The sequence below is a fragment of the Phaseolus vulgaris genome, chromosome 7 (assembly GCF_000499845.2).
Source record: "Phaseolus vulgaris cultivar G19833 chromosome 7, P. vulgaris v2.0, whole genome shotgun sequence".
In the NCBI taxonomy this organism is placed as follows: domain Eukaryota; kingdom Viridiplantae; phylum Streptophyta; class Magnoliopsida; order Fabales; family Fabaceae; genus Phaseolus; species Phaseolus vulgaris.
The window spans coordinates 31,515,361-31,531,350 of NC_023753.2; the positions used below are offsets into that span (position 1 = coordinate 31,515,361).

The window sequence follows — 15,990 nt, forward strand, 5'->3', positions numbered from 1 at the left end:
CAAAGATTACATTTATTTTGCAAAAATAGTAACACAGTTTATTAACTATCTATTTTGTAAGAAAATAATATATCAAAATTGGAAGGTTTTCCCCACCTCACTCAAGGAATCGGGTGGAGAAAGCAATCGCCTATATATATTGGATCTCGGCCTGATCACGCATGGTAGCACCCATGTCTGATGCCCATTGATCGGGAGTTAGAATGCATTGAAGAAAGCGTGTCTCGATTGTGAAGACCTAAACAAAAGGTAGTTGTAGGTATGCTAAACTCAAACCACCGACATTCAAAGATTGGCATCGTCATGGACTCGTATTTTGAACCATTGCTACATTCAAACTTCCAACGGTAGCCGACTCGTGATGGCGAAAACCAAGTTGAAAGAAAGCATTGGCGAAGAAGAAGAGAAAAAAGAAGCATAGGACCAAAGCTTCGAAGAGATCGACGTAGACGCTCGTCTCCTTTGTGCCTTACACAAGAAAGGGATTGTGAAACCCACTCCAATTCAGGGCGTCGCCATTCCACTCATTCTGGTTATACTTTTTTCAAACTTCACATTTCGCTATTCACCAATCAACTTCACTTCAACCTAAACTTGTTCACTATCTGTTTCCAGGAAGGCAAAGATGTGGTTGCACGTGCCAAAACAGGTTCTGGAAAGACCTTAGCATACTTCTCCCGTTGCTTCAAAAAAATTTTACCGTTAGGGCTGATCGGAAGAAGTTGGCGCCCAATGCTTTTGTTCTTGTCCCTACTCGCGCACTCAGTCAACAGGTGTGTTAACTTGTTTCGATTTTTGTCATACTTTTTTTTAAAAGAACTGTATAACTTAATTTCGTGTTATTTCTTTCCATCCATAAATTCATGTGTATATGGAAGTGTTGTCGTTGGTTGAGTTATGCAGAGTTAAAATAAAACTTGTGCAAATGAATAGCAACATGCTTGCCAATGACTTGGTTGATTATGTCTTCTAGAATTTTGTTTGTTGTTATCGATTAAGGAGGAAGTTAGTTTTTTTTTCATCTGCTACACGTGTGGATGTTCTATTTATGTTTACAATTTGTTTAGAATGTGCTTTGTTGTAATTGTCTCTGAATTGGGTTTGCAACGGGCATCATTGGCTGGAACTCCTGATATTTTGATCTCCACTCCTACTTGCATAGCGAAGTGTTTGTCCGGTGGCCTACTTAAGGTGGAATCCATGAGCGAATCGCTTGAAACTCTTGTTCTTAATGAGGTGAAACCAGATGCAGTGAATTGTTTGTTTAGAATCTTTGTTTATTGGTTGTTGTCTATTTTTGAAACAACTAGCATTTTTTATAGTCGAATTATATTCACAGAGCATTTGCAAATGTGTGTAGTTTTCACGCTTTGGTTTGTGGTCTAAGCTATTAATAACAACTCAAGTAGCTGATGAACAATCTTTGGTTAGTATTTTGTGACATGATCAACGTTCAAAATAATGTTTTCAGGCAGATCTTCTACTGTCATATGGGTATGAAGAGGATATAAAAGCTTTTACACCTCATGTTTCCAGAAGTTGTCAGTGTATTCTTATGTCTGCAACATCAAGGTGTGTTATTTATGATGTTTCTTCCACTTATGATATTTGTCACGTTTCCTGTCGTTTTCAAATCTCTCTCTATATATGTGTGCCTATATCACGTGTAATTAGTTCTCAATAATGAGTTTCACTCACTTTCATACTATCAAAAGTTTTACATAAAATGCGATTTTCATTGACCTGGTCATGGAGTTATATCATCATATTAGTTCACACCCATGAGTTACACTTACTTTTACACCAACAATAGATTTACATAAACTACTTTGAATTGATCTGGCCATTGGATTATAGCATTTTATTACCTACATTATTTATGACAAATTTTCTAAATTTGCACAACGATATGAGTTCTTTAGATTCATATATATATATATATATATATATATATATATATATATATATATATATTAAAATACTTATTACATTATTTTCTGTGTATAAATGAGATATGAAATTAATTTGGATTAATCTGAATTTTTTGCACATATTCATATATTAGGGATAAAATTAGCTAGTAAAAATTTATTTAATAGTGTGAGTGTAGCTTGCACTAGTGTGGTGATCAACTTCATTTTTGTCCCCTATGTAAGGATGTGCTTGTTTGTTGTATCTTCATCATATGAAACTAAGAGCAAGCATGGTGATTTTTCTTCCACATTTGTAGATCATATTGTATGTTAGTTACACAATAAATAAAATATTATTTATGTGAAGTTTCACTCGTAAAGCCTTTTCCTGTGTATTCTCATTGATTATTTCATGACAATATTTTAGGGCATTTATTGCCTTTTAATTCTAATGTACTGTCTGCAATGCGGATGTTGACAAACTAAAAAAGTTGATTTTGCACAACCCATTTATTTTGACTTTGCCTGAAGTGGGAAATAACAAGGAAGAAATCATTCCTAAAAATGTTCAGTAGTTCTGGGTAATATATTTCTAGTTGTCTTTTTTGTCATTATGAACTTAATTGCAGTTTAGTTAATTCTTCGTTTTGTCTTCGAAAATATTTCCTAATTTCTTTCTATAGAGAATGAGGGTTTACTGGTTTTCTCTGTTTGGGATCTCTCTTCGCTATTAGAATGAAATGAACCATTATAGCAAGGAAAATTTTGATTTGGAGTGAGAAGGATTTTAACACTTCAAAAATAAAAATGTCATTTGATTCAGTGATCCTAAGAATATTTCAAGGTTGTTTTATGAATTTAATGTCTGATGTTATGTTTCAACAACAAACAACACCAGCAATGATAACATAGCAGAGGAGCAGATGATGATGCTCCAAACCCTACAAGCCCAGATGCAGGAACTGCTCCATAAAGGGGTTGTAGACCAAAGGCGTCATGAAGAGCAGCGATGTCAACAGGTAAAAGAGCAGAACAAGAGATTACTTCAATGACTTGAAAAATCTGAACGGGAAGAGCATTCCCGTGCACCAACACCTCCCACACACCAGTCTGGAACAAAGATACCGACCCCACAAACTCAGATGGTGACTCACGCGTCAACCACGCATCATACACATCAAAGTGTCAAGTTCACAGCTCACGGTCATCCGGTCAACCCGAGAAGTCATCCCTTCACGGACGACATCATTGTTGCGCCTCTCCCCGACAAGTGGAGGGGCATAACAATTAACTTATATGATGGCTCTACTGATCCGGACGAGCACTTGAACATTTTCAGGACTCAAATGACCTTGTATACCGTGGATCAAACGATATGGTGTAAGATTTTCCGCACCTCACTAAAGGAATCAGATGGATAAAGCAATCGCCCATATATATTGGGCCTGGGCCTGATCACGCATGGTAGCACCCATGTCTGATGCCCATTGATTAGGAGTTAGAATGCATTGAAGAAAGCGTGTCTCGGTTGTGAAGACCTAAACAAAAGGTAGTTGCAGGTGTGCTAAACTCAAACCACCGACATTCAAAGATTGCCATCGTCGTGGACTCGTATTTTGAACCATTGCTACATTCAAACTTCCAACGGTAGCCGACTCGTGATGGCGGAAACCAAGTTGAAAGAAAGCATTGGTGAAGAAGAAGAGGACTAAAGCTTCGAAGAGTTCGGTGTGAACGCTCGTCTCCTTTGCGCCTTACACAAGAAAGGGATTGCGAAACCCACTCCAATTCAGGGCGTCGCCATTCCACTCATTCTGGTTATACTTTTTTCAAACTTCACCTTTCGCTATTCACCATTCAACTTCACTTCAACCTAAACTTGTTCACTCTCTGTTTCAAGGAAGGCAAGGACGTGGTTGCACGCGCCAAAACAGGTTTTGGAAAGACCTTAACATATCTTCTCCCGTTGCTTCAGAAACTTTTTACCGTTAGTGCTGATCGGAAAAAGTTGGCGCCCAATGCTTTTGTTCTTGTCCCTACTCACGCACTAAGTCAACAGGTGTGTTAACTTGTTTTGATGTTAGTTTACACCCATGAGTTACACTTACTTTTACACCAACAATAGATTTATATAAACTATTTTGAATGGATCTGGCCATTGGATTATAGTATTTTATTACCTACATTATTTATGTCAAATTTTCTAAATTTGCACAACGATATGAGTTCTTTAGATTCATATATATATATATATATATATATATATATATTAAAATACTTATTACATTATTTTCTGTGTATAAATGAGATATGAAATACATTTGGATTAATCTGAATTTTTTGCACATATTCATATATTAGGGATAAAATTAGCTAGTAAATTTTTTTTCAATAGTGTGAGTGAGTGTAGCTTGCGCTAGTGTGATCAACTTCATTTTTTTCCCCTATGTAAGGATGTGCTTGTTTGTTCTATCTTTCATCATATGAAATTGAGAGCAAGCATGGTGATTTTTCTTGCACATTTGTAGATCATATTGTATGTTAGTTACACATTAAATAAAATATTATTTATGTGAAGAGTCACTGGTAAAGCGTTTTTTTATGTATTCTCATTGATCATTTCATGACATTATTTCATGGCATTTATTGGCTTTTAATTCTAATGTACTGTGTGCAGTGTGGATGTTGACAAACAAAAGAAGTTGATTATGCACAACCCATTTATTTTGACTTTGCCTGAAGTGGAAAATAACAAGGAAGAGATCATTCCTAAAAATGTTCAGCAGTTTCGGGTAATATATTCTACTTGTCTTTTTTGCCATTATGAACTTAATTGCAGTTTAGTTAATTTTTCGTTTTGTTTTCGAAAAATATTTCATAATTTCTTTCTATAGAGAAGGGGAGTTGACTGGTTTTCTCTGTTTGGGATCTCTCTTCATAACTATTTGAAGGAAATGAACCATTATAGCAAGGAAAATTTTGATTTGGAAAGATTGTTTTATGAATTTAATGCCTGATGTTATGTTTCTTCCTAGAGCATGTTTGAAAGCAATCAACTTGTATAATATTTTTTTTTCATTTATGGCTGTTCTTTCTGATTTTCTTATGGAATTGATAAGATTTTAACTGTTTTCATTAAAATAAAATATGTAAGCAATAGATAAATTAAACAAACTAACTTTAAGTTTGATTTCATATAAATCAAACCTAAATTTGAAGGATTTTGCAAAGCTTAAGTCGTTAGTACAAATATCATACATTATATGGTACTCTCCTTTTCCTAATTAAGAAACAATTACGGACTCAATTTATAGCACCGAGTACATATTCTCTACTAAGGTTTTTGTGTTATCTTTTTAATTTATCTTTAAAATATACTAATTTTTTGATATTTTAAAAATATTTTTAATGTATTTAAAAATTTCAAAATCTGTATATTTTAAAAAGTAAATAATGAAAATTGAGGATAAATTATGTTATCAATGGATGTGAAGCATACATGCTTTATTTTGTTTCTAGTTAAATTTAATGTTTAATATACTTAAAATGTAGCAGAAAAGAAATTTTATTATCAAATAATCATGATTATTGTTTAAAGAAAAATAAAGAAATAGAACAAAAGAAAAAGAGAGAGAGAGAGAAAATCTAATTAAGTTGATAGTAAGAGTAGTCATTTTCATTTGTTTTTGAAAATACATTTATGAAAGTTTAAAAGGTTTTACATTTAATTTTTGTTTTAAAAATATTTGATATTTTTATTTGACCCCTCCCATTATATTAATCCTTTACTGACATTATATCTTACTGTATAATAAAAAATAAATATTTCATCTAAAAATATTTTCCGAATCTCTTTGAAAAGTAAATGTAATAATAATCATATGACATATATACAAAAGCTGTTTCCTAAAACAAACACAAAATCTATGAAGATGTCCAAAATTAAAAGTAAATAAAAAATTTATTAACAACTAAATACAAAATTCTCTAAATTTAGATATTAAAAACATTTAAATCTTAATTTAATAATTAATAATGTCAAAATGCATTTAAAAATTAGAGTAGGAGGGGAATAAGTAAGAATGGATGTAGGGATGGTCTCCAATTTTTTTTTAAATATATTTATTATTTAATCTACCATAACTATTAATAAAGAGGATCTTTCATTCTATCGTATAATTTTATTTTATTTTATTCTTATCAATATAACTCATTTATTAATACACATAATGAAAAAACTTTTTATTTTGTAGTTATATTTTATGAACATTTTTTCTTAATTTTACTACTTTTTTATTTTAATAATTATTATAAGATTTTTTTTTTTGTCGTAAGAAAAAGTGAATACAGATAAACGTGGACAAACATGTTTCTACTAATTATTTATAATATTTTTTATTTAAAATTATTTTTGAATATTAGATAAGAACTAAAAATATACAGGGTTTATATGTTATAGAAGCTAAAAAGAGTTATGTAAAAGGCTTTATATGAAATGCAAAAAATAAAAATAAAATTTTTGAGACAAAATAAGGTAATTCTTTTAAAGAATGGAATTTTATATTTCAGAAAGAAAAACATTTAAATCTAAAATTTATAATATAGAAATATTTAATAGTTGGTACCTAAAGAAGGAAATCTGAACGAACCCGACCCATATACCACAAAAGTGAAGACTGATCCGAGTTTAGTTATGTTGACCCGACCCGAGAATTTTTTTTCTGCGAACTCGCATTATTTAAACGCAAATAAAAAATTCACAAATTTAACTCTAAACCCTGATCTAAAACCCCTCAACTTCGCGTTTGGCCAGTTTCGCCGCAGTCGCAATCGCACTCCATCACAGCATTCCTAGGTTAGCGTTTGGCCAGTTTCGCCGCCGTCGCAATCGCACTCCATCACAGCATTCCTAGGTTAGCGTTTGGCCAGTTTCGCCGCCGTCGCAATCGCACTCCATCACAGCATTCCTAGGTTAGCGTTTGGCCAGTTTCGCCGCCGTCGCAATCGCACTCCATCACAGCATCCCTAGGTTAGCGTTTGGCTAGTTTCGCCGCCGTCGCAATCGCCCTCCCTCACAGCATTGCTAGGTTAGTTTTCGCTTTCGGATTCTGCTTTCGCTTCGCATACCTCACTTTCTCTTTCGATGTTCTGCGTTGGATTGGATGTGTTGTTCTTTTTTATTTTCAACTTATTTATGTTTTCTCTGATTATTACTAAATAGTGGCGTTGATGGAGTGGCTTTCCCCAATCTTCATGTCTATTTTTTTCTGTTTAAATGATCAAAAGGGCAATCCTATGTGTATTTCCTGTTCTAAACAAAAGATTAAGGTTACACTTGTTGTAATGGTTAAAAACATGAGTGTGTAATTTCATGAAATCCTTTTTTAAATTTTAAGATAAATACAAATTTGTAGATCGAAAATATGAGTTTGCAATATAACATCTATCAAATTAAGTCTAATAAGAACTAACAATTAAACTATTGAAATAAACTGTTTTCTCTTCTTTTCATTGATTTTTCTAAATATCCCTCCACTAAAAGAATTGTATTTAATATTCCTCCACTTTCAACCTTCCACTAATCCACCATATTTTGCATACGTACTTTTTTTTACCCAAGCTATTTCCTCTCCATGCTTGTAAATCACAATAAAATGGCTATAATAAGAATTTAAATAAGAGATAAATTTATCATCATTAAATAAACTCATAAAAATTGTTTATTTAAGGTGGGCATGCTTAAATAGTGATATTGTTTCAATACATTATAGTAAATGCATTGAAGAAAGCGTGTCTTGGTTGTGAAGACCTTAACAAAAGGCAGTTGTAGGTGTGCTAAACTCAAACCACCGGCATTTAAAGATTGGCATCGTATTCTGAACCATTGCTACATTCAAACTTCCAAAGGTAGCCGACTCGTGATGGCGGAAACCAAGTTGAAAGAAAGCATTGGCGAAGAAGAAGAGATAAAAGAAGCAGAGGACCAAAGCTTCGAAGAGCTCGGCGTGGACGCTCGTCTCCTTCGCGCCTTACACAAGAAAGGGATTGCGAAACCCACTCCAATTCAGGGCGTCGCCATTCCACTCATTCTGGTTATACTTTTTTCAAACTTCACCTTTCGCTATTCACCATTCAACTTCACTTCAACCTAAACTTGTTCACTCTCTGTTTCCAGGAAGGCAAGGACGTGGTTGCACGCGCCAAAACAGGTTCCGGAAAGACCTTAGCATATCTTCTCCCGTTGCTTCAGAAACTTTTTACCGTTAGGGCTGATCGGAAGAAGTTGGCGCCCAATGCTTTTGTTCTTGTCCCTACTCGCGAACTCAGTCAACAGGTGTGTTAACTTGTTTCGATTTTTGTCATCCTTTTTTTAAAAGAATTGTATAACTTAATTTCGTGTTATTTCTTTCCATCCATAAATTCAGGTGTATGCGGAAGTGTTGTCGCTGGTTGAGTTATGCAAAGTTAAACTAAAAGTTGTGCAGCTGAATAGCAACATGCTAGCCAATGACTTGGTTGGTTATGTCTTCTAGAATTTTATTTGTTGTTATTGATTAGGGAGGAAGTTAGTTTTTTTTTATCTGCTACACGTGTGGATATTCTATTTATGTTTACGATTTGTTTAAAATGTTCTTTGTTGTAATTGTCTTTGAATTGGGTTTGCAGCGGGCAGCATTGGCTGGACCTCCTGATATTTTGATCTCCACTCCTACTTGTGTAGCGAAGTGTTTGTCCGGTGGCATACTTAAGGCGGAATCCATTAGCGAATCACTTGAAACTCTTGTTCTTGATGAGGTGAAACCAGATGCAGTGAATAGTTTATTTAGAATCTTTGTTTATTGGCTGTTGTCTATTTATGAAACAACTAGCATTTTTTTAAATATGAATTATATTCACATAGCATTTGCAAATGTGTGTAGTTTTCATGCTTTGGTTTATGGTCTAAGCTATTAATAACAACTCAAGTAGTTGATGAACAATCTTTGGTTAGTATTTTGTGACATGATCAATGTTCAAAATAATGTTTTCAGGCAGATCTTCTACTGTCATATGGGTATGAAAAGGATATAAAAGCTTTTACACCTCATGTTCCCAGAAGTTGCCAGTGTCTTCTTATGTCTGCAACATCAAGGTGTGTTATTTATGATGTTTCTTCCACTTATGATATTTGTCACGTTTCCTGTCAGTTTCACTCACCTTCACACTATCAATAGCTTTACATAAAATGCGATTTTCATTGACCTGTCATTGAATTATATCATCATATTAGTTCACACCCATGAGTTACACTTACTTTTACACCAACAATATTTGCACAACGATATGAGTTCTTTAGATTCATATATATATATATATATTAAAATACTTATTACATTATTTTCTGTGTATAAATGAGATATGAAATAAATTTGGATTAATCTGAATTTTTTGCACATATTCATATATTAGGGATAAAATTAGCTAGTAAAAATTTATTTTATAGTGTGAGTGTAGCTTGCACTAGTGTGATCAACTTCATTTTTGTCCCCTATGTAAGGATGTGCCTGTTTGTTGTATCTTCATCATATGAAACTAAGAGCAATCATGGTGATTTTTCTTGCACATTTGTAGATCATATTGTATGTTAGTTACACATTAAATAAAATATTATTTTTGTGAAGTTTCACTGGGAAAGTGTTTTCCTGTGTATTCTCATTGATCATTTCATGACATTATTTTAGGGCATCTATTGCCTTTTAATTTTAATGTACTGTCTGCTGCAGTGCAGATGTTGACAAACTAAAGAAGTTGATTCTGCACAACCCATTTATTTTGACTTTGCCTGAAGTGGGAAATAACAAGGAAGAGATCATTCCTAAAAATGTTCAGCAGTTCTGGGTAATATATTTCTACCGGTCTTTTTTGCCATTATGAACTTAATTGCATATTAGTTAATTTTTTGTTTTGTCTTCGAAAATATTTCCTAATTTCTTTCTATAGAGTATGGGGGTTTACTGGTTTGTCTCTGTTTGGGATCTCTCTTCTTCATTGCTATTAGAAGGAAACGAACCATTATAGCAAGGAAAATTTTGATTTGGAGTGAGAAAGATTTTAACACTACAAAAATAAAAATGTCATTTGATCCAGTGATCCTAAGAATATTTCAAGGTTGTTTTATGAATTTAATGTCTGATGTTATGTTTCTTCCTAGAGCATGTTTGAAAGCAATCAACTTGTATAATATTTTTTTTTTTCATTTATGGCTGTTCTTTCTGATTTTCCTATGGAATTGATAAGGTTTTAACTGTTTTCATTAAATATTTGTGTCAGATTTCATGTTCTGCCAGTGATAAGTTACTTTACATCCTTGCTGTGTTGAAGTTGGGGTTGGTCCAAAAGAAAGTTCTGATATTCACTAATACCATAGACATGAGTTTCAGATTGAAACTATTCTTGGAAAAGGTATGTGTTTGATGTATAACTATTCATAGACATTCACTTGATTGGTGTTCAATTTGAGGTACATGTTAATATGTATGACATTTCTTGTGGACTGATGCATTGTCATCACATCAAGCCCATAGGACTCTTGCCTAAAGTTTTGTGGTAGAAGTAAAACCATTCATGGTCCTTCATTTTATAGCTTAAGCTTCTTCTTTTTGGATAGTTTCTTGATAGAGTGCATATTTTTTTATGAGAGAACTCCTGGACAAACCTGCCAAGCCCAAGAACAATCTACTTGGCAATATGAGAATATGAGGAAAAGGAGAAAGGAAATGTGAGTCATGGAGTCTTATTAAGAGTTTAGTAAACAAAGTAGTCAGAACGGATAAACAAACATTGCATGAGTGTTCAAATTCAAATATGAATTTATGGTAACAAAAGAAGAAAGAAATATCAGATACAAGATAAATCTTCATATAAAGCCAATGCTTCCTCCTGAGAACTCATTAAAAAATATAAATATAACTCAAAACTAAGGTTAGCATTTTTCTATAAAACTCATTGTGAATAACTACACTGGTAAATGAGGAAACAATACCAACCCACTGTGTCATATATCATGGTTATCACTCATTAGGGCCCAAGTCTCATTTGATATCTAATAGGTCACATTATCTCTTGTGGAAAATGGCATACCATAGTGTATATTATGGGAACTAGTCTCTTCATTATCACAAACTTTATCAATAGAACAAAGCACATTTAGCTCTTAGCATGCATTTCTCTTTGTTACAGTAAACAATGACCCATAATGAAAACACAATCAAATATACCATGAGAAGTAAAATTACCAATCTATCAAGACTATTCTATCTCAAGTCTTTCATCATTCAAGTCAATACTTGCTTAAGTTGTACACATAGTCGTCACCACTACTGTTTTGAAATATAGAATCTCATTATATAAGAGGAAATTAAATGAAAGATTTATTAAAATATGGAAATCAGCATAAAAATTAATAAACATTTTTAATAGAATTCTTTAGCTTGACATACTCATTAAAGTTGCTGAGTAGTTTAGCTGCTATGAAGGACTAGTCTAGTCTCTATCAGTGCATTTAGGAGGAGCTACTGGAGTAATTTCCTCTGAATCTGAGCATCAACAAATTAATTTCGAGATGGCTGAAATCTATTCCAAAACCCATAATAAGGGGTAATATAGATTTACCAAACCTCCAATGTATATGCCTGGTGTTTTAAAGGAACCCATATAAAGCCTAGGATTTAACTTTGTACTACTCAATAATACCACACTTGTTACCCATTCATGCCATAAAAACGAATTCCCAAAAAACAAATGAGTTGTAGGTTTATCTCAAAGAATTTCATATAGGCGAGTTCTTTGGAGTGTGTATTTCTCCCAGTTTCAACTCAAAACAACAATTGTTAACCTTTACTTTTTGTGGATGCAAACAATTTGAGGTTGAAATGTAAGAAAGTGAAGGAAAATGTGATGAAAGAAGATGCAAACTCAAAGTTGATTGCTTCCTCACTTTCTCCTCCAAGTACATTGCTACCACTGATTGGATGTGTGTATTTGTCCTCCATGTCTCCTTATTCCTGTAAAAAGAAGCTCCCTCCTTTTTCTTTGCTTTTTTTAATAGATAGTTCCCCAAGTTAAACATGTGAAATTCCTATTTTTATTTGTGTCGATTTTCATACTGTACCAATTTAATGGATGATGATTATTTAATAAATACGTATGTGCTTTGAATTCTCCCTTCCCCCTTTCAATATATCTTTTTGAAAAGTTTGGATTAAGTTTTGAATCAACTTTGTGTTTAAAACATTTGTAGTTGCAATGTGATTATTTTGTTGTCATTATTCCTTGCTCTCTCACATTTCCCTTTTTTCCTTGTAGTTTGGGATCAGATCTGCTGTTTTAAATCCTGAGTTGCCTCAGAATTCCCGTCTCCATATTCTGGAGGTAGGCAATGTTATTCAATTCCTTCTTTTATTTGGTGCAACAGCTGTTAAGAGTTTTCTACTTAACCTGGTGCTACAGAATTTTCCTGCCAAGCTTGAGGAGTTTATGTTTTCTTTGAAAAGTTACTTTATTATCAATTCATTACGATTTTGGATCTTTATTTTCTCACTCAATTTTGACAAACCTATTTTTTTATCAGGAATTCAATGCGGGCCTGTTTGATTATCTAATTGCAACAGATCTTAGTCAGTCAAAGGAAAAAGATGAACTGTCTAAGGAAAGTAATGCTGTATCACGGAAGTCTAGAAAACGTGCTAAATTAGATTCTGAATTCGGAGTTGTAAGGGGAATTGACTTTAAAAATGTATTCACGGTATGCAAGTTCTCTCTAGTATCTCTGGTGTAATGTTGACTTGTTTGAAATTGTTCTGCATATCCTATTGTTAGTAAGTGTTGTGTACTATGTTAATTGGTAAATTGCATCTTCTAGTTTATATCCTTGTTTCATGGTGACAAAGCTTTGTTCTCTAAAATCCATTAGTAATGCTTTCTCTTGTTAATGAACAGGTTATAAACTTTGAAATGCCTCATAGTGTTGAGGGATATGTACATCGAATTGGACGTACAGGTAGAGCGTACAATTCTGGTGCTTCTGTCTCTCTGGTGAGTCTCTGGGACAAAACGAATCCACTTTTTTTCTATTACCTAAATTCTAACAATGTATTCTTAGTTGCATTTCTCTCTCTCCTGTCCATTGGGTATTCCGTGGAGATCCTAAATGGCACCAATCTGCATAATAGTGTCATTAGATATTGCTTTGTTTTATCTCAGGTTTCTCCAGATGAGATGTATACTTTAGAAGAAATAAGATCTTTTGTTGGGGATGATGAAAACAAAGGCACAAGTTCTATTGCTGAGTTTCCCCTCCTCACCAAGAATGCTGTTGAATCTTTACGGTATAGGACAGAGGTGATTTATTATTTCCTTTACTCTTGATTAGCGGAAACATAAACGTGCTTGTGTGCATGTACTTTCATCATGTTATCTTATTTTATTGAGTTAAAATTTTAATGTTTATATTAATTTTTTTTTATATTATAAATAGGGATGCATTGGTGGTTGATTTGCTTGTGGGTAACAACTAAAATGAATAGACATACATGCGTGGGTGAGTGATTTGTTTGTGGGTAGCAGTTGAAATATTGAGTTTTGTTTTTGAATAATATCCCAGACTGTTTTATAGATTACTGAAAGTTAACAAATTAATTTGATTGGAGACAATTTTGTTGTTAGTGGGAGCTTTCGTGTGAGAAAAAAAGAGTCATCCCTTAAGGGTAATTTTGAAAAAAAAAATTGTATACACAATGGGATATTTGTCATTGTTCATTATTATAGATGGAAAGCTAACATAGGATTCTGTTGATCCATCAAACCCAAGAGAGCTCTTTTGCTTGACTTGTATACTTTTTCCTTCTGTATTAGGTTGTTAACGTAAAATTCTGCTTGATCAAACATTTATCTTATGTTTGTCAATATTTTAAAAGTTTTTGACCACCAAAACGTCAGACATTTGTTTTGGGATTATCTTGTTATTCATGTCTTAGTTATAATTGAGAGTAATGGACCTGCATGATGCACATACTCTCGTGTATGTTTTGAATGAATGGCGTATGGAATATATATTGCTTTGCACCTTTTTTTTTACCTGATGTTAAGTTGATATACTATGATTGACTTTCTCTTGCAGGATGTTGCCAAGAGTGTAACTAGAATTGCCGTCCGAGAGTCACGAGCCCAAGATTTGAGGAATGAAATTTTGAACTCTGAAAAGTGAGTACTGTGTATTTGGTGTATTATTGAGATCTTTATCTATGATCTTAATTTTATTCCCGTTCTAATTATTGCTGCATACCTGTGTTTTTTTGAAGGTTGAAAGCCCATTTTGAGACTAATCCAAGAGACCTAGGTAATGTAATTGGTAGATATTATTGTTAAATATGTCATTGACATTTATTGTGCTTGCTGATTGGATAAGGCTTTGTTGCTGTTAATATTGAAGTTGAATTTAAAGGATCAAAATCATATTTGAGCAGATCTACTGAAGCATGACAAAATTTTGAGCAAGAATGCCCCACCTCCGCACCTACGTGATGTGCCTGACTACCTATTAGACAAACCAACGAAAGAGGCAAGGGAAATGGTTAAACTTGCAAGGGATGCAATGGGAAATAATAATAATCGCCGCAAAGGACCCAAGAGAAAATTAAAAAAAGATGGAGACCCTTTGAAGGCTTTGGTATGATTAACCTTTTATCATCAATTTTACCTTACTTTTATGCCAATTTTGAATCGTTAACGGGGAAGGGTAAGAGAAAAGGCGACTTTTGGAGAGGAGGGAAACAAAAGATGGACAAAAACACTTGTGGATGCATATAAAATATAAATTAAATGTTGCACTGATCTAAAGATAATGCTGAATATGTCGTTAGTTGTTACTTTCTTTTAGATTATTCTGTATTCTGACTTTTATACATTTTGTTCAGGCATCAAAAAGACTGCACAAAGTTAGGAAGACTGGTGGAAGCGATGGCAACAATAGCAGTGATAGACATAAACGCAAAAAGAATAAGGGTATTTAATTGATTTACCCTTTTCCCACAAAGCCTTATAACAGGCTCAATTTTCTTGTAATTTAGTTCCAAATATCCTAACTCAAAAATAGTAAAAGTATTAGAATTATTATTCCCCCTAAAGTTAGTATTTTTCATTACAAAATCAAATTTGGCTTATTGAAATTATCATTTCGCATTCCTTCAAAGTCTCTTGTCTCTTGTTTTTGTAAGTCCCAATAGTATTTTATTGATTGAGTTAGTCTCTTTGGAAAAAAGGACATGAACTAAAAGTGGATATCTATATATATTAAAAGATGAAAACAAAAAAGAGAGTATTTTGCAATGATTAAAATAAAATATGAGAACAAAATAATTTTATTCAATGACTTGAATTTCCTCAAGGATAAAAAAGAAAATATATTACAGGAATAAATCATTGAAAAAGGTGCTTTAATAATTGTAATATATGTTCTAAGAAACTTTTACAATTAAGTTTTTTTTAATATAAAACAGTTTATCTTCATTGATGGTATTATTAAAATAAAAACTTTATGAATAATGATTTTTTATTAGATGATAATGTTCTTTTTTACTTATTAGTCGTTGGTAGACTTTTACTTTTTAAAAGATTCTTAAACTGTTATGAAAGGAATATTATTTTTTATTTAGTTAATAATGAGTATGGTTGTACTTTTGGGGTATGAATGTTTAAAATATCATTTTATCTTTAAATTTATATAATGGATAGCGTGTTATGAGTTTAATTATTAGGAAGGTTAAAAGCTGGTGTAAAAAAATTTGATTCATATAATTCATGTCATATAATGATATACATCACTTCCACTAATAATAATTAGTAGTTAAATTAGATGAGGTGGACAACGACACAAGAAAATTTCAATGGATATTTAAGTACCTTAAATAAAACTTCTAATTCAAAACTCCATACCTACTTCCAACATCTCCATATTTTTTTTTAATTTTAATAATACCCTTTTGAGTATGATGAAGAGTGTGGTGTGTTCTCCTTCTTTTCCAAGTGGTGGTGGTTGTTT

General features: G+C 32.8%; 1 protein-coding gene across 7 annotated transcripts; it reads left to right on the top strand.

Annotated features, from left to right (window-relative positions):
• The first annotated feature begins 6,671 nt into the window (after window positions 1–6,671).
• On the top strand, window positions 6,672–15,141 carry LOC137829992 (DEAD-box ATP-dependent RNA helicase 16-like). 7 transcript variants are annotated; one of them, XM_068637052.1, is made up of 16 exons: window positions 6,672–6,768; window positions 7,685–8,005; window positions 8,089–8,247; window positions 8,339–8,428; window positions 8,580–8,708; window positions 8,945–9,045; window positions 9,677–9,791; window positions 10,224–10,355; window positions 12,258–12,323; window positions 12,523–12,696; window positions 12,891–12,986; window positions 13,155–13,292; window positions 14,071–14,153; window positions 14,252–14,289; window positions 14,417–14,619; window positions 14,867–15,141. In XM_068637052.1, the coding sequence occupies exons 2-16, from the start codon at window positions 7,835–7,837 to the stop codon at window positions 14,960–14,962; spliced, it is 1,791 nt and encodes a 596-aa protein (XP_068493153.1). In that variant the 5' UTR covers window positions 6,672–6,768; window positions 7,685–7,834; the 3' UTR covers window positions 14,963–15,141. The 7 variants fall into 7 exon arrangements, with proteins under 7 accessions (XP_068493153.1, XP_068493150.1, XP_068493154.1 ...); XM_068637049.1 differs by having other exon boundaries at window positions 6,681–6,768; window positions 7,721–8,005; XM_068637053.1 differs by having other exon boundaries at window positions 6,681–6,768; window positions 7,744–8,005.
• Window positions 15,142–15,990: the final 849 nt, after the last annotated feature.